Source organism: Chiloscyllium punctatum, chromosome 23, assembly GCF_047496795.1.
Source record: "Chiloscyllium punctatum isolate Juve2018m chromosome 23, sChiPun1.3, whole genome shotgun sequence".
NCBI classification, from domain to species: Eukaryota; Metazoa; Chordata; class Chondrichthyes; order Orectolobiformes; family Hemiscylliidae; genus Chiloscyllium; species Chiloscyllium punctatum.
The window spans coordinates 62,845,329-62,872,237 of record NC_092761.1 but is presented as its reverse complement, the minus strand read 5'-3'; the positions used below and the strand labels follow the sequence as shown (position 1 = coordinate 62,872,237).

The following is a 26,909-nucleotide window of genomic DNA, read 5'->3' as shown; positions in this document are numbered from 1 at the left end:
AACCTGTCAGAAGGTGGTTGGGGATACAGAGCTAAAAAAGTTACATAGGACTTTTAGGACATTATTTACATAGTAAAATTAAATAAATCAATTATTCAATAGGATAAAGCCAAGATGTCTGCATGGATAACTCGAGCCTAAAAAGGACAGTACATTGATTGATTAAGTTGTCATAAGGTATTGACGGTTTAATTAATTTATTATCAGATATGCCCTTTTCTAGAATCTATCAAAATGATTTGTCCCTTTCAGAGAAGGAAAACAACAGTGGATTCAACAACAGAAACCAATGGCACCATTTGTACAAGGCTCTTATGGAATCTTTCCTGCAGATTCTGTAAGAATTTCATTATGAAATAGATGAGCAACAGCAAGAATATGGTCATTACGACAAATGCTTGGGTTTAGAACTGAACTCATTCAAGCAAGTCCAGTGGAAAGATTGGGCCAATGTTCTGAAAGGAGCAAATTAAATGGAATGAAGAGCCAACCTGTATATTCACATCCTTTTGGTGTGTCTTTTGTATGAGAATATTGTCACAATGATATACAATTTGAGTTTTGAAGTTCATTGCTGACTTAGTATGAGGGACTTCCATGGATTGAAAGGGTCTTAGATAAACAAACCAAAATCACTGACCTGAAATGACTACAGGCATCACCTGACCATAAGTGGCCAAATTTCAATGTGAATTAGACAACAGACAGCCAATCTGAAATTAATATTTTATCCAAAGGCAATACAATCTACCAGCCTGCCCATCCCCAAACAAAGAGTAAAAGATCTTCACCTCTTACTTTGAGTTATATCTTTGAGAATGTTCACATATGAAGAAATAAAAGCATCACCTGCAATTATCTTTGGAGACAATGATCTCAGACATGGAAATACACACACAAGCTGATATTTCAAGAAGCTGCTTTTGGCACAGGGTATTAAAGATGCATAACTGAAAGGTCAGAGAACCTTCTCTCTCTCTCTCTAGCTCTCTCTCTCCATCTCTCTTTAAAAAAATGCTCAGTGACAATACATGTTAAAAAGAAACATAACATTGAGAATTCAAAGGATAACTGCAACATTTGCTACTGCTGATGACCTAAAACAACAATTAAACAATCACAGCCTCAAGTTAAAACCTTGCACATGGACAACATCAAAAAGACTCTAAAGTGTGTATTCACATATTTGGTGTGTTAGAGGGTTAGAGTGTGTGTTGTGGTTTGTGTGTATAAGGGTGTGTGTGTGTGTTTATGGAGAGTGTTTGTTTGTGTATATATTAGTGCACATAGGTGAGGGCTGAAACGACAGCACATATGTTTGATGTCATGCCTTTATTATTTTTCTCAGGATTGACAGAAAATAAACTTGAATTGCTTTAAACTCAAGGAAACTTTGCAATTTTTTTACTACTACTGCAGACATTATTTAACTACAATTCAATTGAATAGAGGTATAGTCATGTGCTAGAAAGGATGTTTAAAAGGGGAGCCACTTCACCCACCCTCAGCTAGTCACAATAGTACTGTATATTTGAGGTATTGCAGGACAGCAACAAGCACTCACAATATACAAATAGTCATCTCCATTAACAATCTTCTAAAAATGTGTTTGAGAGTCCTGCACTGGTTTCATTCTGCCTATTTATTCATACTAGCGTCAGACTGGGTGTGTTGACATTGTTTGAACTCTATGTTGTCTACAACGTCAATAAATGTTATAGTGAACAACTCAGTCTATCCAATGCTGCAACTTTGTACACCTCCTCCAACCCCCGCCCTCATCCATTTTAATCTCTTCTGTGTCTTTCATCAGGAAAAAGTCATTTTGGGGCCTCTCTGGCAGAGTTTTACCAATTCCTTTCTTTTATTACTTCATTTCCTTCTGCACAGTGACAGGAAACATGCTGCTATAATGATTACTATAGACCTCATATAACAATTTACAAGATAAAGGGAAAACAAGAAAGGAAAAGAAATGCACTCGTCAGAATACAGAAGCACAAATAAAATAAATGCAAAAAGAACCATGGACAGGAAATTTTGGAATCAAGTCATTTAGAAACCTTGGAAAGATAAAAGTAGGATCTCCCCGTTCCCTTGCAACAAGTTCCATCAACTCACATTTGTTTCTGTTGGGAGCTACCAGAATTTAGGAACACTGTTTACAATAGGTAGATAGAAAACTATCAAAGAAAGGAATGGCACGAGGCCATTCAGCCCATCAAGTCTGCTCTGCTATTCAATTTGTTCATGGTTAATCTGTTCCTCAACTCCAGTTCCTCAGTTTAGCTTCTTACCCCTTGATACCGTGATCTAACAGAAGCCTATTGACCTGAGTCTTGAAAGTTCCACACCACAGCCTTTTGGGGAATTGAGCAGCAGAGTTTTCATTAGCCTGGGTGAAAACAAAAGCTTCCTCATTTTGACCAGAATGTCTTGGTTCAAACATTAAAACTTCATCCTTTGGTTCTTGATTCTCCCAACAAATGAAATAGTTTCTCCCATGTGTATGACTGAATCAGTCAATGTCAACCTTCGATCGTCTTCACCCAAGGAATTATAAACCAAAGGAGGTTTCACCTCCCAGGTTGACTACTTGCACTATCCAAGAGCAGAAAACACTTTGGCGAGGTATTGCGAGAAGTTGATCACCTGAGTTTGTTTCATTGAAGACTGTTGTATGAACCAGGGAAAAATAATCATGTGGAGCAAAAAAAAAGTAACCAGATGAGAAGGTATATTGCCAATTTTTGTAACACAAACCAGAAGTCACATTTCTACTGGATGAAACTGGTCTGCATCTTCTTCATTGAAGAATAATGAGTGTGACAAGTTGGTATGGGCAGACCTAAAACTGCAGTTTTATATTTTTCAACACATATGATATTTCGACAGAGAAGCTGTAGAGATTACAAACACAGTGTTGCGATAAACTGGAATTAGTTAGAAAAGATTTTGTGTCAAGCAAATGTATTGTTTGAGTGACAACCAATAGACCTGGAAAGAACTGGTCGTCTGCTCATCCATTCAGTGTTTGGGCTAAATTTCTTAATTCAGGTTATCTCGAGTTTCTAGCTGAACAACGTTCAAAAACTGATGACGGGACTTTAGAATACTGTTCACAGCCAATGCTCGATTTGTAATATTTCACCATAAATTACTCTCATCTGAAGTCCTACTCTTTGGTCATCAAAGTTACCACAGGATTTCCATGTGCCCTGGTGACAAACAATTTGCTCCTACACCAGTGATCCTGTTTGGCTCTGGGCTGGCACCATGACTGGCACAGCCCCCATTCTGGTCAGGTTTGATGGCGACATTGAGGATAATCTGGGTACCTGCCTGGGGGCCTGTGTCTGAACTCCATTCTGCCAAGCAGGGGGAGGGTGAGAGTAGTGAGTGTTGACAACTGATGCATAAGATGGTGCTGACTTCCCAGGTGAGCTTCTTACTGAAACGTTATCCGCCGATTTTCGGGGATTATTTGGGCGCTTGTAACTTCCTGTGCCGTTGACACCCATTGCAGTGATGGTCGAAGCAACATCTGATGGTGGTTTACTTGGATATGGTTTGTAAACATGCATGGTGCTACTCACTGATGACAGTGTACCATTTTTGGAGATGATATCAGAACTCCCAGACTTAGTCCATGTATTTCCTATTGGTGCTTGTGCATCCACCCTGTGAACAAAGAAAGGTTTTCTTTTATGCTTGTGACCAAAGAAAATATATCATAATCAGAGGAATTATTTGTTACAGTATAGGATGACATGCCACAAATATGACAATTCACGTCCATTCATTTCTTGCCATCATGACGCCTAATACATTCCATATAGCATAGTACACTTGAAGTATACCCCTTTGATCTCCTGGCCTTCTAATTTACTTCTGCCCACTGTTGAATGGCAAAGGCTTTCCAATGAGGGATGATCTTATAGAAGTTTATAAAATCATGTGGGGCATGGATAGGGTGACTGGTCAAGATGTTTTCTCCAGGGTCAGAGAGTCCAAAACTAGAGGTTATAGGTTTACGGCGAGAGGGAATAGTTTTAAAGGGAACCTAATAGGCAACCTATCCATGCTGAGGGTGATGCGTGCATGGAATGAGCTGTCAGTGGAGGCCGGTACAATTATAACATTCAAAGGGCATCTGGACGGGTATATGAATATGAACAGTTTAGAGGGATGTGAGCCAAATGGTGGCAAATGGGACTAGATTACTGTAGAATAAATAGTCGGCATGGATGAGTTGGTCCACAGATTCTGTTTCTGTGCTGTACATCTCTATGACTGAGTATCCCTTGTGAAATGTCAGTGTAGTTTGTTGGGTGAAGGCACACACTATGCAACGGTCCCATATTTGATCATTCCACTTCCCAAAAGCTACAACAATGCTTGGCACAGGAATGATAAAGCCACACTGTTACAGGTGAAGGCATTCTTCTGTAATTAGGGTGAAGCAAATAGCTTTAAAACAATGTGCAAGAATGTACTTCAAATCCAATCCTGCTCTGGTTGTCCTGGAAGCCTTTCTCTCGCTCTCACACACACACACACACACACACACACACACACGAAAGTCAACCAAGAATTACATTTGGGTGGGACATTGCACTGAGGTGAGAAGCAATGGAATGTTGGTCCCATGCTGTTTTATGGAGATTTCAGATGTATCCCAGGTGTAAGTTAGGAAGGTATGAGAGAGAATTCGGAGGGGGCTCATGTGGCTCAATGGTAGTGTCCCTAGGAGACCTGGGTTCAAGTTCCACCTGCTCCAAAATGTGAACTAACATTCTGAACTGATTGACTACAAAATATCTGAGAGAGGAATGAGGGATGAGTAACATTTAACAAGTTTATTAGTCACTCAAATGTGTTTAATTGACAATTTAAGACCTCTATTCGTAAAACATTAGATGTAAGTCATACAAACATGTAAATTACGAGCAATAGAAGGCCATTCAGTCCCTCAAGCCTGTTCTGCCATTCTGACCCTGGCCACGACTCATTCTAACCAACCCCAGAAGACTTGTAAATCCTAATCTTTTCAGTCAATTTTCGGTATAGCAACAAGAACTATGAGAAGGATAGGAGGATAACATGGGTCTATGGCTATTACCTCTGCTTCCTGATAGCAGTTCCCATATTCTAGAACATGCAAATGTAGGAAGGTTTTATTTGATGTATTTATTATATGTTTAATGTAAAGGCAGCTACCAACCCTGTGAATTTCTTGCCTTCCCATATTTTATCAGGCATTGCTTCTGAAGACTCATGCAAGAAGTTGAAAAATGACTGAAAAATACATTTGTTGAATGACTCACAAACTGTAAAAATAGTCAATTTCCTCAGAGAAAATAGGTGAGTCAGAATGTAAATTTAACCAACAAAACACGTACCACAATCATACAGCTTCTATTCAGATCAGCTTGTGACTAACTCTGACTATTGGAGATAGTGACACGTTCTGGCATTCAACTGAAGCGAGCACCATTCCCCTCAATAGCAGATACTAACTTTGAGGTTCAGCCAAAATGAAGTGAGTTAGTAGCTTCCCACTGACAGAAGTTCTACCACAGTAAGAATCTTGGTGGAGGATGTTACTGATGTCTGGGAAGTGGGCATTGAGGCACTGTCAGTGGGTGATGGTGTGCTAAGGAGATCAGTATTAGCAAGATCATCATTACTTGAGGCTAGAGAATCTATATATCAGTCGAAAAACAGTGGGAAGGAAGCTGTTCCTGAACCTGCCGGTGCATGTGTTCAGGCTTCTGTATCTTCTGTCTGATGGAACAGGTTGCATGAGATTATTAATGTGGTGTGATAGGTCTTTGATGATGTTGGCAGTCTTTCTATGGCAGTGAGCCGTGTAAATGGAGTCAATGGATGGAAGATTGGCTTCCTTAATGGTTTCGGCTGTATACACCATCTTCTGTAGTTTCTTACTGTAATGGGCAGAGCAGTTGCCATACCAGGCCGTTGTGCACCCGGACAGTATGCTCTCAATGATGCATCTGTAGAGGTTGCTGAGGGTCCTTATGAACCTGTCAAATTTTCTGAGACTCACAGATATAGTCCAACCAGTCCACAACGACCATAAACCCAAATACAACTAGTCCCATCTATCTATGTTTGGCCCATATTCCTCCAAACATTTCCTATTCATGTACTTAGCCAAATGTCTTTTAAACATTGTACCTGTACCTGCAACCACCACTTGGGTCATAGAGTCATAGAGATGTACAGCATGGAAACAGACTCTTCAGTCTAACCTGTCCAAACCGACCAGATATCCCAACCAATCTAGTCCCACCTGCCAGCACCTGGCCCATCTCCCTCCAAACCCTTCCTATTCATATACCCATCCAAATGCCTCTTAAATGTTGCAATTGTACCAGCCTCCACCACTTCCTCTGGCAGCTCATTCCATACACATACCACCCTCTGTGTGAAAAAGTTGCCCCTTAGGTCTCTTTTACATCTTTCCGCTCTCACCCTAAACCTATGCCCTCTAGTTCTGGACTCCCTGACCCCAGGGAAAAGACTTTGCCTATTTATCCTATCCATGCCCCTCATAATTTTGTAAACCTTTATAAGGTCACCCCTCAGCCTCCGACGCTCCAGGGAAAGCAGCCCCAGCCTGTTCAGCCTCTCCCAAGTTTACTCCCCACACGAACCACTCTATGTTAAAAAAAACTGCCCCTCATATCTTTTTAAAATCTTTTTCCTCTCACTTTAAAAAATGCCCTTCGTCTTGAAATCCCCACCTTAGGGAAAAGCCACCTACCATTCACCTTATCCAGACCCCTCATGATTTTATAAACCTCTATAAGGTTACCCTGGGTTAAAGGTAGAGTTTCACTAAATTTTTCTTTCTTTTTGTTTATTTTTCTTATAAAACATACAAACAAGAGACGGCCATTTGGCCTGTTCTATCTTTCATTAAGATCCTGACTGATCTGACTTTGCCTTCACCTTCACATTCCTGCATACTTCCTCATAATTTTTCATCCCCTTGGTAATCAAAAATCCATCTAATTCTCCATTAAAAATATTTTACAACTCTGCAACCACAGGAATTCTAAAGTCTCACCACCCTAAGAGAGAAACTGTTTGGTTTCATCTCTATCTTAAATGGGCACCTCCTTATTTGAAAACAATAAACTGAGTTGTAGATTCTCTCACAAGAAGAAATATCCTTTCAACATCCACCCAGTCAAGACCCCCAAGATCTTATATGTTTCAATAAAATTACCTCTGACTCTTTGAAACTCCAAAGGATACAGGCCTAGCCTCCTCTCATAAAGCAATCCATTCAATCATAGAATCTCTATAGTGTGGAAACAGATCATTCAGCCCAACAAGTCCACACCAACCCTCCGAAAAGTCACCCATCCAGACCCATTCCCCTACCCTATTACTCTACATTTACCTATATGTATAGTGAACCTCTTCTGGACTACTTCCAATGCATTAACATCCTTCTGTAGGTACGGAGATGTGGAAGCCATTTTCTTGGCCATGGCTTCCCGCCTGGTTAAGGAATCATTTTGCCAAAGGGCCCCTCACCCAGCAGAACAATAATATTTGACATGTAGCTGTGAGAGGTTGTCTCGCAGCCTGCTGCACATAACTTAGTTCCTCTCTCACTAGGAGGTAATGCTAAAGTGTAGCTTATCTGTTCAAGGTGCCACAGTTTGCCTGCTCAATGTTTCCCCACTGTGATGTTTTGCTGGAGGATGCAGCTTAGTTGCTCAAACATGCTTAGCCCCATCAATTACTGCCAATTAGGTCCTCTAGGTAAGGATATTTGTCCTACATTTGTTACAGATCTCTGTAAACAGCATGATAGGTGATAACTTTCAATCTTGTCCACTTGTGGAATGTGCATCATCAATTAGGGCTGACCCTGAGAGCTGACCCCTGATTCGGTACCTCGACAGACCATCCTGACACCTTGTAATTAACATTCAGCCTGTGTCTCAGCCTGGGTCTTGTTTCTTATATAACTCTAACTTCCTGCTGTACTTCGGAGTTCTACCGAGTCACTGTTAGGCCCATGGGTCTCCCCATATTGCATTGTGTAATAAACTAGTCAATGCTCAAGTTCTGGTGAAGGGCTCCAGCCCTAACTTTGCACTCAATTCTCTCATAACATTCTATTAGATTTCCGAATTACTTGCTGTACCAGCAGACTAACCCTCTGTGACTCATGCATTCTGACACCAAGATCTCTCTGCAAGATCTCACCGTTAAACCTTGCTTGATAAAACTCCAGAGACCCTACTGCGAGGTCACCCATGATCACATCTCCCGATGTTTGGGGGGTGGGGGTTGGAGCGGTGCTGCCTGCCTTCTGATTGGACAGACTATGTCATCCCGAATTGTACGACAGCCCTGCAGGCAACCAATTGGAAAACAGCCTGTGGCAAATGAGATCTTGCTGCCTGCAGACACTCGACATGCCATCAGACACCTCATGACCCGAAAATTCAGACCTTGTTTTGCAAAGAACGTGGTGTCAATCTTTTGTGAATGTTGTGCTCTCACCGGGACATTAACAGCTACAAATCATTCAGTGAGTTATGGGTGCCTGCAACCTCCCAGTAAAATAATCTGCTCAGCACGAATGAATAAATGAATGAGCAATTCGCGATCTCTGTGGGAGATGTACCTACTGGGTTACAGTGTACACAAATATGTAGAGATCCATAGAGTGAAACTGCAATTTTATCAATTAAAAGTATAGTGTCTTAATATTTACTGTCTGCTGTCCTTTTAATGCCCTCCTTCAATTGCAAACTCCCATGAGGCTCTTGTACATAGTGCCAACGACTGGAGGAAGATTTGGGTGTTTACTGTCCCAGGCCCTGATGAGCTATTACCCACTATACTCACTTTATCTCATTAGCTGGTTCTTCCTCTTTTTCTGCTTCCCTCTTCTGATGCTTGCAGCAGCAAATCACAAGAGCAATAATCAGACATATTCCAAACAGCACTCCAAAAAAGGCTCCTGCAATGATCCCAGCATTACTTGCTGTGGAAGAAGAAAATATGGATTATTCCTTTATGACAATATCCGACTGAAAAATAATACAGGAGAAGCCAGTCAAGAGCAGAACGAAAATCTCAAAATGACTCACTCAGTTCAAATGAGCAAAGTGATTTTGAAGTCTTTGAGAGAAATGGTGGGGTTATTGTATGAATGCGCTAGGCAGAAGTGGGTGCTGCAGATGCTGGCAATTAGAGTCAAGATTAGAGCAGTGCTGGAAAAGCACAGCAGGTCAGGCAGCATCTGAGGAGCAGAAAAATTGACTTTCGGGCAAAAGCCCTTCATCAGGAATGAGCCTGTGGGTCTCCCCATGATGCATCGTGTAATAAACTAGTCAATGCTCAAGTTCTGATGAAGGGCTCCAGCCCAAAACATCAATCTTCCTGCTCCTCGCATGCTGCCTGACCTGCTGTGCTTTTCCAGCACCACTTTAATCTTGACTCTTATTGTACGAATGCTTGGCTTTCTCATATTGTCCTTCATGCCGTCAGGGATTGTGTTACAGATCCCTACATGAACACCATTCAACGTGTGGTTGGGGGGGAATGGGAGATTAAATGGCGGAGTGTATATCACCTGGCTGCTCTTTGAGCAGTCTCTACACACTCACTCTTCCAGTAGGGATTTCCCAGCAACAAGGTATAAGGGTGAGAAACAGTGGAGGTTGAGGTCGTGAATAGCACGTTTAGTGAATTGGTCACACTGCATATTAGAATTGCTGAGGGAGACAGTGAATGGGTGACCAAAAGGCAGAGAAAGAGTAGGAAGGCAGTGCAGCCGTCCCTATAGTTATCTCTCTCCAAAACAGGTATACCATTTTGGATACTGTTGGGGGAGATGGCTCAACAGGGAAGGGCAGCAGTTGCCAGGATCATGACATCGTGGCTGCCTCTGCTGTTCAGAAGGGCGGGAAAGATACTTGTAAGGCTGAAAACAAGACTCCCAGATGGTATGTTGCCTCCCAGGTGCTTGGGTCAGTGATGTCACCGATTGGCTGCAGAGCATTCTGAAAGGGGAGGGTGAACAGTCAGTGTCGTGGTGCATATAGACACCAATGATACAAGTAACAAACGAGATGAGGCCCTGAAAGCAGAATTCAGGGAGCTAGGAGAAAAGTTAAAGAGGAGGACCTCAAAGATAGTGATCTCGGGATTACTACCAATGTCACCTGGTAGAAATGAAAGAATAGGCAGAATGAACACATGGCTTGAGGGATGGTGTAGGACGGTGGGGTTCAGATTTGTGGGACATTGGGACCAGGGGAAGGTGGGACTATTACAAGTTGAAAGGTCCACACCTGAACCAGACTAGAACTAATGTCCTTGGAGGATTTTTTGCTACTGCTGTTGGGGAGGGTTTTAACTAATGTGGCAGGGGCTGGCAACCAGAAGAGAAGACTAGAAGACAGTGATTTGGAAACTGGAGACTGTAAAGAACAGGATCATGAAGTTAGCATTACCAAGGGGAAGAGTAGACAGAGAGCAGACGAATGCAAAAAAACTGGTGGTCTGAAGTGCATATGCTTTGATGCGAGGAGTATAGTGGGTAAGGCAGATGAATTTAGGGCTTGGATTGGTGCCTGGGAGTGTGACATTATTGCGATCAGAGACTTGGTTGAACGAAGGGCATGATTGGCAACTAAATGTTCCAGGATATAGATGCTTCAGACAAGACAGGGAGGGAAGTACAAGGAGGGAGCAGTTGCATTGCTGGTCAGGGATGGAGGACACTATGGAGGGCTTGAGCAGTGAAGCATTCTGGATAGAGCTGAGAAATGAGAAGGGTGCAGTTACATTCTTGGGACTGTACGACAGACCTCCCAGCAGTGAGCGTGAGGTAGAAGAGCAAATATGTAAACAGATTATGGAAAGATATCGAGGCAGCAGGGTGGTGGTGATGGGAGATTATAAATTTTCCAACATTGACTGGGATACACTTCGTGTCAGAGGTCTGGATGGAGCAGAATTTGTAAGGAGAATCCAGGAAAGTTTTCTAGCCTAGTATGTCAATAGTCCAACTAGGGAAGGGACCATATCGGACCTGATGTTGGGGAATGAACCAAGCCAAGTTGTAGAAGTTGCAGTGGGGGATTTCTTCAGGAATAATGACCACAATTCTGTAAGTTTTAGAACACTTGTAGATGAGAGTGGTCCTAAGGGAAGAGTACTAAACTGGACCATGGCCAATTATAACAAATTTCAACAAAAGCTGGGAAATGTGGTTTGAGAGTAGCTTTTTGAAGGGAAGTCCACATTTGATATGTGGGAGGCTTTTAAAGATAGGTTGAAGACAGTGCAGGATAGGCATGTCCCTTTGAAAGCAAGGGATAGAAAAGGCAAGATTCGTAAACTGTGGATGGCAGGGGAAATTGTGCAACTAGCCAAGAGAAAAAGGGAAAATGTACATAAGATCCATGCAGCTAAGAACAGAACAGGAATAATGGAATAATGTTAACAGGAATTATTCCTGGAGGAATAACGGGAAAGTAGGTCCAGTCTTAAGTGAAGAATCAAGCGGGCTAAAAGAGGTCATGAAAGAGCTTTAGTGAGCAGGATTAAGTAGAATCCCAAAGCCTTTTATTCTTATATAAGAAGCAAGAGAGTAACTAGAGAAAGAGTTGGTCCACTAAAGGATAAGGAAGGAAGGTTGTGTGTCGAACCTAAAAAAAAGGTGAGATTCTCAATGATTACTTTACATCAGTGTTCACTGAGGAGAGTGACATGATGAATGTTGAGATTAGAGATAGAAGTTTGCTTACTCTAGATCATGTTGACATAAGGAGGGAGGATGTTTTGGATAGGTTAAAGGATATTAAGGTGGACAAATACCCAGGACCAGATGGGATCAATCCCATGTTGCTGAGGGAGGAAGAGAGGAAATAGCTGGGGCCCTGACAGATATCTTTGTAGCATCCTTAAACACAGGTGAAGTGCCGGAGGACTGGAGAGTTGCTAATGTTGTCCCCCTGTACAAGAAGGGTAGTAGGGATATTCCAGGTAACTACAGACCAGTGAGCCTGACGTCAGTGGTGGGAAAGTTGCTGGAGAAGGTACTGAGGGATAAAACCTATTTATATTTGGAAGAGAATGGACTTATCAATGATAGGCAACATGGTTTTGTGTTACCAACTTAATAGAGTTCTTTGAGGAAGTGATCAAGTTGATAAATAAAGGAAGGGCTGTAAATGTCATATACATGGACTTTAGTAAGACATTTGATAAGGCTCCCCATGGTGAACTAATGGAGAAAGTGAAGTCACATCATGTGCAGGGTGTTCTAGCTAGGTGGATAAAGAACTGGTTGAGCAATAGGAGACAGAGAGTAGTATTTGAAGGGAGTTTCTCAAAATGGAGAAAAGTGACCAGTGGTGTTCCACAGGGATCAGTGCTGGGGCCACTGTTGTTTATGATATACGTAAATGATCTGAAAGAGGGCATTGATCATCTGATCAGTGAGCTTGCAGATGACATGAAGATTGATGGAGTAGCAGAAAGCATAGGGGACTGTCAAAGAAACAGGGACACATAGATAGACTGGACAGTTGGGCAGAGATGTGGCAGATGGAGTTCAATACAGGCAAATGTGAAGTGATGCACAGAGGTCTAATTCTAGAGCGAACTATACTGTAAACTGCAGAGCCTTGGGAAAAGTTGATGAGCAGAGAGATCTGGGTGTTCAGGTCCATTGTATCCTGAAGATGGCTGCACAGGTCGATGGAGTGGTCAAGAAGGCATATCGTTTGCTTGCCTTCATTGGACAGAGTATTGAGTATAAGAGCTGGCATGTCATGTTAAAATTGTACAAGACTTTGGTTCGACTGCATTTAGAATACTGTGTACAGTTCTGGTTGCCACATTACCAAAAGGATGTGGATGCTTTGGAGAGGGTGCAGAGAAGGTTAACGAGGATGTTGCCTGGTATAGAAGGTGCTAGCTATGAAGAGACGTTGAGTAGGTTAGGATTGTTTTCATTAGAGAAAAGGAGATTGATTGTGGCGGGGTGAGGCGGGGGGGGGATCTGAATGAGGTCTACAAGTCATGAAGAGTATAGACAGGGCGGATAGAGATAAGCATGTTTCCAGGGTGAGGGATTCAATAACGAGAGGTCATGTGTTCAAGTTGAGGAGAAAAGTATAAGGGGAATATACACGGCAATTACTTTACACAGAGGGTAGTAGGTTCATGGAATGTGTTACCAGTAGAGGTAGTAGAGGCAGGCACGGTAGATTCATTTAAGCTGTGTCTGGACAGATGTGTGGGGAGCAGAGGGATATAGCTCCTTAGGAATTGGGCAATAGGTTTAGACAGTGTATTTGGATCGGCACAGGCTTGGAGGGCTGAAGGGCCTGTTCCTTGGCAGTAAATTTTCCTTTGTTCTTTGTCTGAAAAAATAGTGGGGCAGTGCTCTCCAACACACCTCTAGTATCACAGGAAAGTTTCCCAATGATGAGACTAGTTTTAGAGTAGCTAGCACTCCTGTGAATGGCAATGGGCGGTGCATTTTAAACTATTTACCACGATAGAGGGATCATTCTTTGGCCTATTGGCATTCAATAGGCTGGCACCCCCACTACCTGTTGGTTGGGTGGGGTGGTGGGGACACTGGTTGCTTGGGCAAAGGCAGCATTTCCAGCAGCCGTCTGGGTGGCAATGGGATCCGGAGGCTCCTCAGCCTGAAGAAGGGATCTGGAAGCAAAATTGCTCACCTCCATAGCTGCAGTTCACCCATCAGGATGGGCTTCCCCGTTAGGCCCCTCAGAATTGTAATTTAAAGCCTGCCTTCTGGACCTGCCTCAGCAGTGCCCACCTCTCACCCAGTGGGAGCTGGCAACACTCTGATTTCCAGCTCCAGGATTGGAAGTGCTCGCCAATTAGCAGGCTGGCTCCCTGCTAACCAATGCAGACTGGATATACCACTCCCCCACTCCCCCACCACCCCCGTCATCTTGAAGGGATTCTGGTTTGCGATCAGTAATTTGCAGATTTTTAGGTGGTTCAAATCACCCATAGATCCCTGGTTCTGACACTGGATTTATTTAGGGAATGTGAGAAGAAGAGGGCAGTAGACAGCTTTTTCAGGGACAAAAGAATCTCTGCGGTTATTAAGTATTATTAAGTACCAAAGGTAAGTATAATATAAGAAATAACAACAAATATAACAAACAGTGAAATTGACATTATCAATTATACAGAGGACAGTGATCAAATGCACTACCATATCAAATACAGGTTAAACACTATTAAAACTAAACAACAGATTTTTTATCACAGAAACTTTTAAAAGACTTCCCTGTATGGTAACCACCCACCTCCCCCTCCCTGCTAGCTTTTTGGGCTCACCACTGAGTTTTGAAGTACAGCCGGCCATTCCTGAGGATTTCGGATGGTTTAGGCCTTCAGCCTGGGTTGAGTCCGATGATGCGATAGGTCCGGTTTGGATTTTATCAGGTGAGTACTTTGGTTTTCTTACTTTCAGATAGGTTTTGTCGGCCGGGTTTTACCTCAGGATGTGTCTGAGGCCTTGTGGTGTCAGTCAGGTCAGTGGGTTTCAAAGGTTATCAGTCGCCACTGGTTCCCCTTGTACAGAACAGGTATGTGTTGGTAGGTTTCGGGATTACTGTTGGGATCCCTCTTCTGGAGATAGTTGTGCAGCTAGTTCTTGGAGAGAATCAACACTGGGATCCCTTGTCTTGAGATCATGATTTGGAGATGCAGGTGTTGGACCAAGGTGTACTAAGTTAAAACTCACACAACACCAGGTTATAGTCCAACAGGTTTAACTGGAAGCACTGGCTTCCAATTAAACCTGTTGGACTATAACCTGGTGTTGTGTGTTTTTTAACTTCATCTGGAGATGGCTGTGGGTATCACTCTTGGGATGATAGCTATCTGGGATCCTTCTCCTAGGGTTAGCTGCAGGGATAGCTCTCTCAAGTGAGATCAGGGACTGCGATTATACTAATCACAGGTTTCTGATCTTCACACCAAATCTACACTTACCGCTGTGTTGCTGGTGTTTCCTTTTGTGGTCACTTGGCTTCCTGATAGTTAAGAGTAGGTGTGAATGTATTCTTATTAAGTGGAATGTATGGTATCTCTGTGTGTGAATACTTATCGAAGTTGATCAGCTGAGTTCAGTCTGGGTTGGGTGGGGGTTTAGGCCTGGCTGATTGTTCTTTTATAGTTGATGTGAGAGTTGGATTTTCGGGATGAACAATGGTCCTAAGCAGCTATCTCTGTGTCTGTGTAATTTTCCCAGAACTTAGCCCAGCTGCCATTTTTGTTTTCACTTTCATATGTTATTTGAAAAATCCAGGAATTTGGTCTAGTGTTTCAAAACATAGGAATGTTTGCTCAATCTTACAATCTGAACCACAGTGTGGCAAGGTTCACAGACAAATTCTTCCCTTTCACTCGTGTGATGGGTAACAATCAAATATTATCATCCCAAACCACAGGGCTACTCTCTCATTAGTGACAGAGACTAATAGTGGTAGTTTAACCTAAGCATCACTATGCCACAGGCATAGAAAGAGGTTGAGAAGGAGAATCCTTCATAGTAACCTCAGCTGGTGTGGGATTTGAACTTATTTTGCTGGCAAACCAGACATCCAGCTAATTGAGCTAACTGGCCCCAACAGCTACCAATCTACACCAACTCACACCAGCTAGTCTGACTTGGCAAGACAACCTGTGATGATGGGAAATTGCACCCCTTATCAAGAACTGATTTAGACGTTGTCAGCTTATAAAGGTAACACGTTCCATTTTAAAGTGTATGTTCCAATAGATTGTACATTAAAGGATTCTCCTGAATAATGCTGACCCACTTCCTGTTTTAGCATGGCTACGGTGTATGCTCAGACTGCATTTGGAACAAATTTCCACTTTGCTCATCACTTCCCTCTCAAACGCTCGCTGCTTCCCTCTCGTAGACCCGCATTCACGCTCCATTCCCTTCTTATGAGCAGGGGGTGGTGTTAGAGAGAGAGAGGGAAACACAGTCTGGAGAAGAAAGAGGTATGCTGGAAAGCTGGGGGAAACAGTGAGCAGGTGGCAGGGAGCAGTGAATAGGAGGAAAGTAGAAAGAGTAAGTTAGTGTGTTAGTCAGGTATTAAGCAGTAATAAGAGGATCTTAGGGCCCTCCCATGAGCATGTCTGAAACAGCCCGTAGGTTTTTAAGGTAGAAGTTATTGGTCAGGAATATATCCCACACCTAGAATTACACATTTTCTTTGTTTTCTCACTTAAGCTATTTTCCATTCATCCATTACTTTGTTAGATTACAGTCGGTGAACTAAAGAAATGATAACTATACTTACGGGTTAACACAGCCAACTGTATCGAACAAGATGCGTTCCCTACTTCATTCTCAGACTTGCAAGTGTATAATCCAGACATTGTTTCATTGAGGTTGGTCAATATCAAGTTTCCCTGTTTGACAGCTACAAAACAAGACAGCTACAGTCAGAAACTCAAAAAGCACCATAGGCTCCATCACATTCAAACCTATATTTCATTGGATTAGAATCAGAGTGGAGGAAATTTCTACCTATTCATCGCCACTAGAGTTGCTTAAGATAATGGATGAGAGATTATCCTTCTTCACATTTATCTGCTTTCTATTCAGTGTTTAGCTCAAGGGTTTCCTGGTGAATAGTGAACTACTTTGATTCGCAGAATATTTTTTTCTCGATCATTAACCAAGTTTAGTTCCTGCTGTGTAACAGGTTCAGAAGCCTGGAGCAACTTTACATTAATGTCACAGAGCTGTGTATCAGCAAGCATAAACAGCACAATGCAGACAGAGTTTGAACACTTGGATTCTACATCAGACCTAACTATAACGTAGACGTGAATGCATGAAGAAGGTAGATAGGTGCTTACCGAGTGCAATTATAAGATTACAGCCTGGTATATCTTCAATTTATCAAGTACTGCCATGTTTAGGATTTAATATGGTAAATAGTGTTACTCTGAAATCTCAATTTGAAGACAGATCTTGGCTTTGCCTTCTCATCAATCACTCCATCTCAAACCCCAACACAAAGGGTAGAATCTTGTAAGGGTCTGAACAACATAGCAAGAAGTGTGGCAGAATCAAAGGAAACACGGAGGGATGCCCATTAAACATCAGGAGCAACTTGTACCATCTGGTATGCTTTTCACAAGTGGCATGGCGAGCTTCTCACTCAGCAACAGAGAGCTGCTAAGTAAAGGCACTTTCTAAATGCTCATTGGTGGCCTGGCTCACCTCATTAGCATTCAGCTTTCTCTTTTACTGAACTTGTCATATAAGCTGCTGGTCAAGAAATCTCAACATGGAAATCAGAGCAGGTATACCTCACTGATTCAGCTTGCTTCAAATGGCCTCCATGTTGGATGAAGTAGCAGAGAAAGAATGGGTGTGAGATACTAGTAAAGGTATTACAAGTAAATGTATTACAAGACATGAGGGAGGAGCTGGCCAGAATTGATTGGAAGGGGACACTAGCAAGGAAGGTGGTGGAGCAGCAAAGGCAGGAGTTTCTTGGGGCAATTCGGGAAGCACAGCAGAAATTCATCCCAAGGAAGAAGCAAGATACTAAGAGGAGGATGAGGCAACCAAGGTTGACAAGGGAAGTCAAGGAAAGCATTAAGGCAATAAAAAAGACAGACAATGTGGTGAAGATTAGTGGGAAGCCTTTAAAAACCAGCAAAGAGCAACTAAAAGAGCAATAAGGATGAAGAAGATTAAATATGAGGGTAAGCTAGCTAGCAATATAAAAGAAGATTGCAAGAGGTTTTTCTTAGATATCTAAAAAGGTAAGTCTGGTGACTGGTACCATTGCTAGATAAATGACATCCATCTGGCAATAGGTCCAATCACTAGATTAAAAGAGAGGTAACAGTGGACAGTAGAGCACTGAAAGATCAGACTGGAAAAGTATTAATGTGGAACAAAGAAATGGCGGAGGAACTGAATAGGTACTTTGTTTCAGTCTTCACGGTGGAAGACACCAGTAGCATACCAGAACTTCAAGAGAATCAGAGGGAAGATGTGAGCGTAGTGGCCATTATTAAGGAAACGGTTTGGGGGAAGCTGAAAAAATATGAAGGGGGATAATCACCCAGATTGGATGGACTGTACCCCAGAGTTCTGAAGGAGATAGCGGAGGTGATTGTAGAGGCTTTGGTGGTGATTTTTCAGGAATTACTGAAGTTAGGGAGAGTCACAGAGGACTGGAAAATGTTTAGGAAGGGAGGGAGGCTATAACAAAGCTTCAAATTCCACCATTGGTAAGAATGGGGATGGGGACGGAGGTCTGCACTGCTGGCATCAATCTGCTCCACATCAGCTGTCCAGCCAAACAGTCAAATATGCTGTAGCAATGTACTCTTTGACATGCTGTCTGTAGTCTTAACCCTGTGCTACCGCACCACAAGATTGCCACATCTCCAAAATAGGAGAGAATCTCTTGGCATTTTTCTTTCATGGGATGTGGATATCACTGACTTGGCCTGTATTTATTGTCTTGAGGGCAGTTAAGAGTCAATCACATTACTGTGAATCTGGAGTGATATGTAGGACAGCAGATTTCCATCCCTAAAGGGCATTAGTGAATCATATTGGTTTTCAGGACAAAAGCAATTTTACATCAACAACATTAGGTTAACTAATACCTCCAGATTTTGTTTTACTGAATTCAAACTTCATCATCTGCTGTGGTGGGAGTCGAACACATTCCCCCAGAGCATTTACCTGGGTGTTTTCTTATTCCTTCACAGGTTAAGGGTTAACCCAGCATTCATTGCCCAGAGGACAGTTAAGAGGTAACCACATGGCTGTGGGTCTGGAGTCACATGTAGGCCAGACTGGGTAAGGATGACAATTGCCTCCCCTGAAGGGCGTTCGTGAACCAGATGAATTTTCCCTGACAACCAGGAATGGATTCTCGGCCATCATTAGACTCTTAATTCCAGACTTTTATTGAATTCAAATTACATCATCTTCCATGGCAGGATTCGAACCTGGTCTCTGGATTAACAGTCCAGTGATAACATTACTAGGCCATCACTTTCCCAGGTGACTGGAATTTACTGAATACTAGTCCAATGGAACTACCACAATCCCACCACATCCCCTCAGGGGGAACTGGTGACCACTTTTGGGAATTCCTTTTGGAGGTTTTCCTGGAGGAACTTTGAGAAATTATAGAATCATTAGACAACAGAGTAAGACCCTTCAGCCCATCATAGCTGTCCTGACTTTCTGCAAGAACGATTAACCTAATGCCACTCAGTATACTTTTCCCATAGCCCCAGAATTATTTTTCTCTTGAAATGTAATTCTCTTGGAAGACCATGACTGAAGCTGCATCCACCACACTCTCAGGCAGTGAATGCAGGAACCACTCGCTGACAATTATACTTGAAGAGCACGAGGGATGATCTCGTGACAACAACTACAATAATGTCTGGGAGCTGGGGAAAAAGTCAGCAATCATGACTAGCTAAGCATTGAGTAATTAGCAATGATGATCACCAACAATCTGTCCTGGACCACCCACATTGGTATGACAGCCAAGAAGGCACAAGAACGCCTCTTCTTCCTCAGGAGGCTAAGAAAATTTGGTCAGTCCTTAAGGAATGTCACCAACTTATACAGATGCACCTCAGAAAGCCTTCTATCTGAATGCATCACAGCTTGGTATGACAGCTACTCTAATCAGGACCATGAGAAACTATTCACACAGCCCAGCCCATCATGCAAGCCAACCTTCCATCCACTGACTCCATCTGCACTTCTCACTGCCTCGGAAAAGCAGCCAACATAATCAAAGATCCCTACAACACTAGTTATAATCTCTTCCAGCCACTTCCATCAGATAGATGATACAAAAGCTTAAACACATGTACCGACAGATTCAAGAACAGCTTCTTCCCCGCTGTTATTCAACTTCTGAATGGACCTCTTAAATTTCAAAACTAACGTCGATTTTGCATTTTGTGTACCTCCTTTGCACCTGTAACTTTGCATTTCTCGTTCTGTTCAATCAGCCTAAGGTCTTTTTATATTATGATCTGCCTGTACTGCACGCAAAACAAAACCTTTCACAGTACTTATGTACATGCAACAATAACAAATTAAATCAAGTCAGTTCATTCAGCTTGCTGAGTACTGACCTTGTTGAAACTTACATTGTTCTTTAAAGTTAGGTACAGAGAGGCTGTTTTTCCTTCAAAAGTAAACATAGTGTCAGAGTAAGGGACAAGCAATTTGGAACTGAGAGAAGGAAGATGTCCTCACTCTGGGAATAGTGAATCATTGGAATTCTTCACTCCAAAGGGCTCTGGAAGCTCAATCATTAAATCTGATCGAGGCAGTGATCAACAGATTTCTAGAAACTAATTACATCAAGGCAATTGGGAATAGTGTGGAAAAATGGCTTTGAGGTAGATGGTTAGCCATGACCTAGAATGAGGTGAGAGGGGCTGAATGGCCGATCCTGCTCCTACTTTTCCATGTGGGACAAATATTATTGCAGCCAGTTGTGGAAATATGATAAACAAGGAATGCAAACTGCCAGACCTCCACCAAGAAACGTCAGTTTGGATCTGAGACTACATTCAGAATGGACAAGTGGTTAAATGGGCACTACATTAATAGCTCTACCTCATCCAAACAGATAACGACACAGAACAGACAAGTAGCAGATGCCACACGGAAACATCCTCCTACATTGTGGAAGCATCATCTATCCACTGAGGCAGAGATGCTACATTCGTCCACGAGTCTAGATGACAATCTGGTGATATGCGAATGTGAGGATTGCTGATGCTAGAGATTAGAGTCAAGAATGCGGTGCTGAAAAAGCACAGCAGGTCAGGCAGCATCTGAGGAGCAGGAAAATTGACGTTCCAAGCAAAAGCCCTTCATCAGGAAGGGCCTGATTCCTGATGAAGGGCTTTTGCCCGAAATGTCTATTTTCCTGCTCCTTGGATGCTGCCTGACCTGCTGTGCTTTTCCAGCACCACACTCTTGACGACAATTTGGTGACCTAAGTCACTTACTAATTCTTTGTCACCCCTGCAAAAATCTGGGAGACCATCCACAAGACCCAAAGCCCTGTAAAGGAAATTAGGGGCCCTCTAATCGAATCTAATTGTATTAGTTGGCTCTAAAAAATGAAGCAAGGAAAACCTAAGAGTAGAAAACAGGAGAAGGACAACAGCAACCCAAAGCTATAGTTAGCTTGATCTTCATAACATTGCAGTAGAAGTTAAGAGATTCATTGGGCTGAGGATATATAGTGTGAAGATTCATTTTAACTATGTAATATGCTAATCAGGTACAGCATAAGGAGTGATGAAAAATCACATGAGCTTCCTCTTGGTGTTTACAAACTAATGGTAAAATGTAGGCTACAGTAAGATACCATAGAGTCATAAAGATGTACAGCATGGAAACAGACCCTTGGGTCTGACTCGTCCATGCCAACAAGGTCTCCCAACCTAATCTAGTCCCACTTGCCAACACCTGGCCCATACCCCTCCAAACCCTGCCTATTCATATACCCATCCAGATGTCTTTTAAATGTTGCAATTGTACCAGCCTCCACCACTTCCTTTGGCAACTCATTCCATATACGCACCATCCTCTGCATGAAAATGTTGCCCCTTTCGATCCCTTTTATGTCTTTCCCCTCTCACTCAAAACTCTAGTTCTGGACTCCCCCACCCCAGGGAAAAGGCCTCATCTATTTACCCTATCCGTGCCCCTCATGATTTTATAAACCTCTGTAAGGTCACCCCTCATCCTCCGATGCTCCAGGGAAAACAGCCCCAGCCTATTCAACCTCTCCCTATAGCTCAAATCCTCCAACCCTGGCAACATTCTTGTAAATCTTTTCTGAACCCTTTCAAGTTTGACAACATTCTTCCGATAAGAGGAAGACCAGAATTGCATGCAATATTCCACAAGTGACCTGTACACAATTATTATTTTCATTACCTTACCACAGCAGGGTAGCATGGTGATACAATGGTTAGCACTGCTGCTTCACAATGACAGGGAGCCAGGTTCAATTCCAGCCCTGGGCATCCGTATGGAGTTTGTACGTTCTCCCTGTGTCTGTGTGGCTTTCATCCCACAGTCCAAAGATGAGCAGGTTCGGTAGATTGGTCATGCTAAATGCAGGATTAAAGGGATACGATGGGAGGCTAGGTATGATGGGATGCTCTTCCGAGTGCTGGTGTGGACTCGATGGGCCGAATGGCCTCCTTCCACACTGTAGGGATCCTATGACACCAGATTGTGCAAATATTCTGTATTAGTCAAAGAGTACCACATCAATTAGCTTCTTTTACTTGTTCATTATAAATTGTTGCTCCATTTGTAGTTTGGTACTCTTGCATCTGTCTGATGAGTGCAAGGTGAAAAGCTCTGACAGGATATATCATTGCTTACAACGATATTCAAGTTCAAGGCATCAAGTCCATATCTCCACCAATTAGGCCAGTCTCCAAACAATTCTGCCCATATAAAGTTTAAACCTGCTAGAGGACAAAAATGCACAGGAACACATTACCCAGGGTCCCAATGATTCCTTTAAGTAGCATTGCAGAGATGTTTCCTTCTGGCAATGGAAGGTGTTAAGTTGTGTAAACTTGTGAGGATGTCAGCTGTAGCACTGAGATAGAGACAAAAAAAAACTGCAGATGCTGGAATCCAAAGTAGATAAGCAGGAGGCTGGAAGAACACAGCAAGCCAGGCACCAGGGGAAGTTGATGTTTCGGCTATAACCCTTCTTCAGGAATTGAGGTGGGAGCTGAAAATAAAGAGGTGGTGGAGGAAAAGGTTAGAGGTGGGGACTGGGGCAGAATGGTGAGGCAGTAAAAGTTGAATAGAGGTGGTAGCAATGACCTGGTTGGTTGATGGGAGGAATATTTCCGGTTGGAAGCCGGAGGGAAAGGTTGGAGAAATGGAAGGGAGGAAGCGGGCCTGGAAAGGGAGTCCGGGGATGGGTAGGAAGGTTATTTGAAATTGGAGAACTCAGTATTGAGTCCTCCAGGCTGTAGCTGCCCAGGACGAAGATGAGGAGTTGTTCCTCCAATTTGCAGTCTGTGGCAATGGAGGTGGCTGAGGATGGACATGTCAGAGAGGCAGTGGGAAGGGGAATTGAAATGGGGGTTGACCGGGAGGTCAGGCTAGCCCTTATCTGAGATGCTCAAAGAAACGTGCCCTTAGTTTACATTTAGTCTTCCAAGAGAAGCACCAGATACAGTAAACTAGGTTGGAGGAGAGGCAGGTCTCTGTCTCACCTGGAAGGACTGTTTGGGCCCTGTGAGATGAGGGGGTTGGGGGGGTGGGGTAGTGTGCTGGCAGATTTTGAATCTTTTGTGGTTACAGGGGAAGGTAGCTACAAGTTAGGAGCACTGACAATAAATGGAAGTTTCCCATTGACTGACATTGTGGCCTGGCTGCAGGCTTCTGTCACCTGTAAAGTGTGCATGTGCTAACATCATTGGATAATAGCCCAAAAAAATTACTGATATAATTATAGTCCAACATCTCTACCTTCCTGGAGCCTGGGGTGAAATCCAGCAAGAAAGATGGAATGGAAATCTTCCTGTCTCCACGAGTAATGAAGCATCAATTTAAAAGAGTTGGCATCAACCCCGAATGTATTAGAAAAATCTAGTGATAGTTTAACTTGACTCAGTCTCATTCACAAATGGTTTGGAGAATGGAGAGTCTGTACTGGTGCGATAGGGGGAGCTCTAAGGTTATAATTAAAGCACATCATCGACAGAGAGGGAACTCTGGACTGTGACATACCCTGACCTGAGTACTTAAGGCTGCCAGATGTGGATAAATTTCCATTTGTTAATTTTAGCATATACAGTTGGGCATGAGAATAAAGCAAATTTCTTCTGTTGACATTGGGAAGTAAAGGAAAATGTACACATAACTGGCCAAATCAACATATTTGATTTCCTGACATGCAGAAATGGGATGAATATGGACTCCCTTGTTCAAAAAAGAACTGCCTTCATGTTCACAGATTTTAGTAGAGCTGATGTTTTGTATCGCTATGGAATTCCAAAAGAACAAGCACAACGAAATCCTCCATTACAGCAGTAAAGTGCAGTTGAACTGCCATTATTGTTGAATAAAATCCTTTAATGAAGATGTAATACTTACCATATTAGGAAGCATTGGCATCATAAATAGCATTACCAGGAAATTTTAATTTTTAGAGATGGGTCAAATAAATGACAAAATTGGAAATCTTGGAGAAAGCCATTTTTGAATATTGAATAGTTTATAAAAGTCAAAGCATTCCATCACAAGGCAGTGGGGTTGGTTGGTTGGTGTGGGTGACCCATAGATGTTCTCTGAAAAGATCTGCAAGTTGGCATCCTGTCTCCCCAATGTAGAGGAGAGCACATCGGGTGCAACAGATGCAGTAAATGACGTGAGGAAGTCCAGGTAAGTTTCTGATGGATGTGGAAGGACCCTTGGGGTCTTGGACTAAGGTGAGGGGGGAGGTGAGGTGCAGGTTTTGCACTTATTGCGGTGGCAGGGGAAGGTGCTGGGAAGGAAGGGTGGGTTGGTGGAGAGCATGGATCGGACAAGGGAGTCACAGAGGAAATGGTCGCTCCAAAACACAGATCGTGGTGGGGAGGGAAATATATCTCTGGTGGTGGGGTCTGTTTGTAGGTGGCTGAAATGGTGGAGGGAGGATGATGTGATGTATCTGGAGGTTGGTGAGGTGGAAGGTGAGGGCCAGGGGTTTCTGTCCTTGTTACAATTGGAGGGGTGGGGTTCAAGGGCAGAGGTGCGGGAAGTGGAGGAGATGTAATGGAGTGCATCGCCAACCACATGGGAGAGGAAATTGTGGTCACTTCCTCTCACTTTAACTCCCCTTCCCACGCTGCCAAGGACATGTAGGACCTAGGCCTCCTCCATCGCCAAACATTAACCACCCGACGCCTGGAGGAAGAGCGCCTCATATTCCACCTCAGGAGCCTCCAATCACAGGGAATCAATGTAGGTTTCACCAGTTTCCCCATTTCCCCTCCCGCCACCTTATTCCAGTCCCAAACATCCAACTCAGCAACGCCTTCTTGAACGGTCCTACCTGTCCATCTTCATTCCCACTTATCTGCTTCACCCTTTTCTCCGACCTATCACTTTCACCTCTACTTTCACCTACCTATTGCTTTCCCAGCTACCTTCTACCCAGCCCCAGCCCCCTCCCATTTTTCTCTCAGCCTCCTTGGCCCAAAAGCCACATTCCTGATGAAGGACACATGCCAACATAAGATAAGAGTGACTTCCCTTGACATCAAGACAGCATTTGACCATATGTGGCATCAAAAGCTCTGGCAAGACTGAAGTCAATAGGAATTAGAGAGAGAACTCTCCTCTAAGAGTGACATCTAGCACAAAGGAAGGTGGGTTTCTTGTTTTACACCAATCATCTCAGTCTCAGGCATCTTGGCAGGAGTTCCTGACAGTATTGTCCTAAGCACAGCCATCTTCAGGTGCTTCATCAATGATTTTCCCTCCATCATGAGGTCAGAAGTCAGGATATTTTCTGATGATTGCGCAAAGTTAAGCCCCTCTTGTGACTTCTCAGACACGGAAGTAGCTTATGTCCAAATGCAGCAAGACCTGGACTGAAAAGTGGCAACCACAGTATTCACACCGTACAAGTACCAGGCAATGGCTAACTCCAGAATAAGAGAACGTAAGGACTCGCCTTGATTTTCAACTAATGGTATTACCGTTGCTGAATCCCTCACCATCAACACCCTTGGGATAGGGTTGGTGTAGGGTGAGGTAGGCAGAGGAGGGGTTCACCATTCAACAGGAGCTGAACTGACATTATAAACACTGCGGCTACATTAGCAGGCCAGAGATTGTGAATTTTTAAGTGTGTAACTTAGTTCCTGCCTCTGCAAAACCTGCAAGTCAGATGTGTGATGGAAAGATCTCCACTTGCCTGGATGGTGAGCAATCAATTAGCTCATCAACATCCAGGACAAAGCAACGTGCTTGACTGGCACCTCATCCACATAGTTAAGGATTCACACCCTTCACCATTGACAAACAGTGGCAGCAGTGTGTACTGTGCACAAGCAACTCATTCTATAGCTTCTTCCTAATGCACAACCTCTCTGCCTCAAAGGATAAAAGGCAGCAGACTGGTGGGAACCTCACCAACAGCAAGCTCCCCACTAAAGCACATACCACTTTGACTTTGAACAATGTAGCTGTTCCTTTGCTCTCACTGCATCACAATCCCACAACTTCCTGTGAACATCATCAGCAAAACTAAGACTCTGATTGTAGAAAAACCGAGAATTAGACGTATTATGATACACCTTCTGGCAGAGTTGCTACAAGAGCTAAGTTGTAAAGCTAGCACTTGTTGCCTGTCCCAAACTTCCCTTGAACTGAGTGGCCCATTTTAGATTCAAACACATTGCAGTATGTATGCAGTCACATGTAGGTCTGACCAGGTAAGGGTGGCAGATTTCCTTCCTGATGGGCATCAGTGATTCAATTGAGTTTTGACAACAATCGGTGATAGTTATAGAGTCAAAGAGACATACAGCATGGAAGCAGACCCTTCAGTCCATCTCGTCCATGCTAACCAGATACTCCACACTATTCTCGCCCTATTTGCCATACTTGACCCATATCCTTCTAAACCCTTCCTATTTATATATCCATCCAGATATGAATCATATTATCATGCCGTCACTGAGACTGGCTTTGTACAATGCTAGTAACTGACTTTAAATTCAACCAGATATAATGATAACATTTGAACACACGCCACCATAGTGTCAGCCTGGAC

The 26,909-nt window shown here is 43.1% G+C and overlaps 1 protein-coding gene across 1 annotated transcript in view; it reads right to left on the bottom strand.

Moving 5' to 3' along the window:
- Nucleotides 1–1,317: 1,317 nt before the first annotated feature.
- LOC140494115 (endothelial cell-selective adhesion molecule-like) overlaps nucleotides 1,318–26,909 on the bottom strand; it is a 139,261-nt gene continuing 113,669 nt past the window's right edge. Inside the window, exons 5-7 of the mRNA XM_072593119.1 lie at nucleotides 16,377–16,499; nucleotides 8,902–9,040; nucleotides 1,318–3,681 (exon numbers count right to left, since the gene is read on the bottom strand). Coding sequence (XP_072449220.1) covers nucleotides 3,240–3,681; nucleotides 8,902–9,040; nucleotides 16,377–16,499 — 704 coding nt within the window. The 3' untranslated portion in view covers nucleotides 1,318–3,239. The remainder of the gene's footprint in view (nucleotides 3,682–8,901; nucleotides 9,041–16,376; nucleotides 16,500–26,909) is intronic.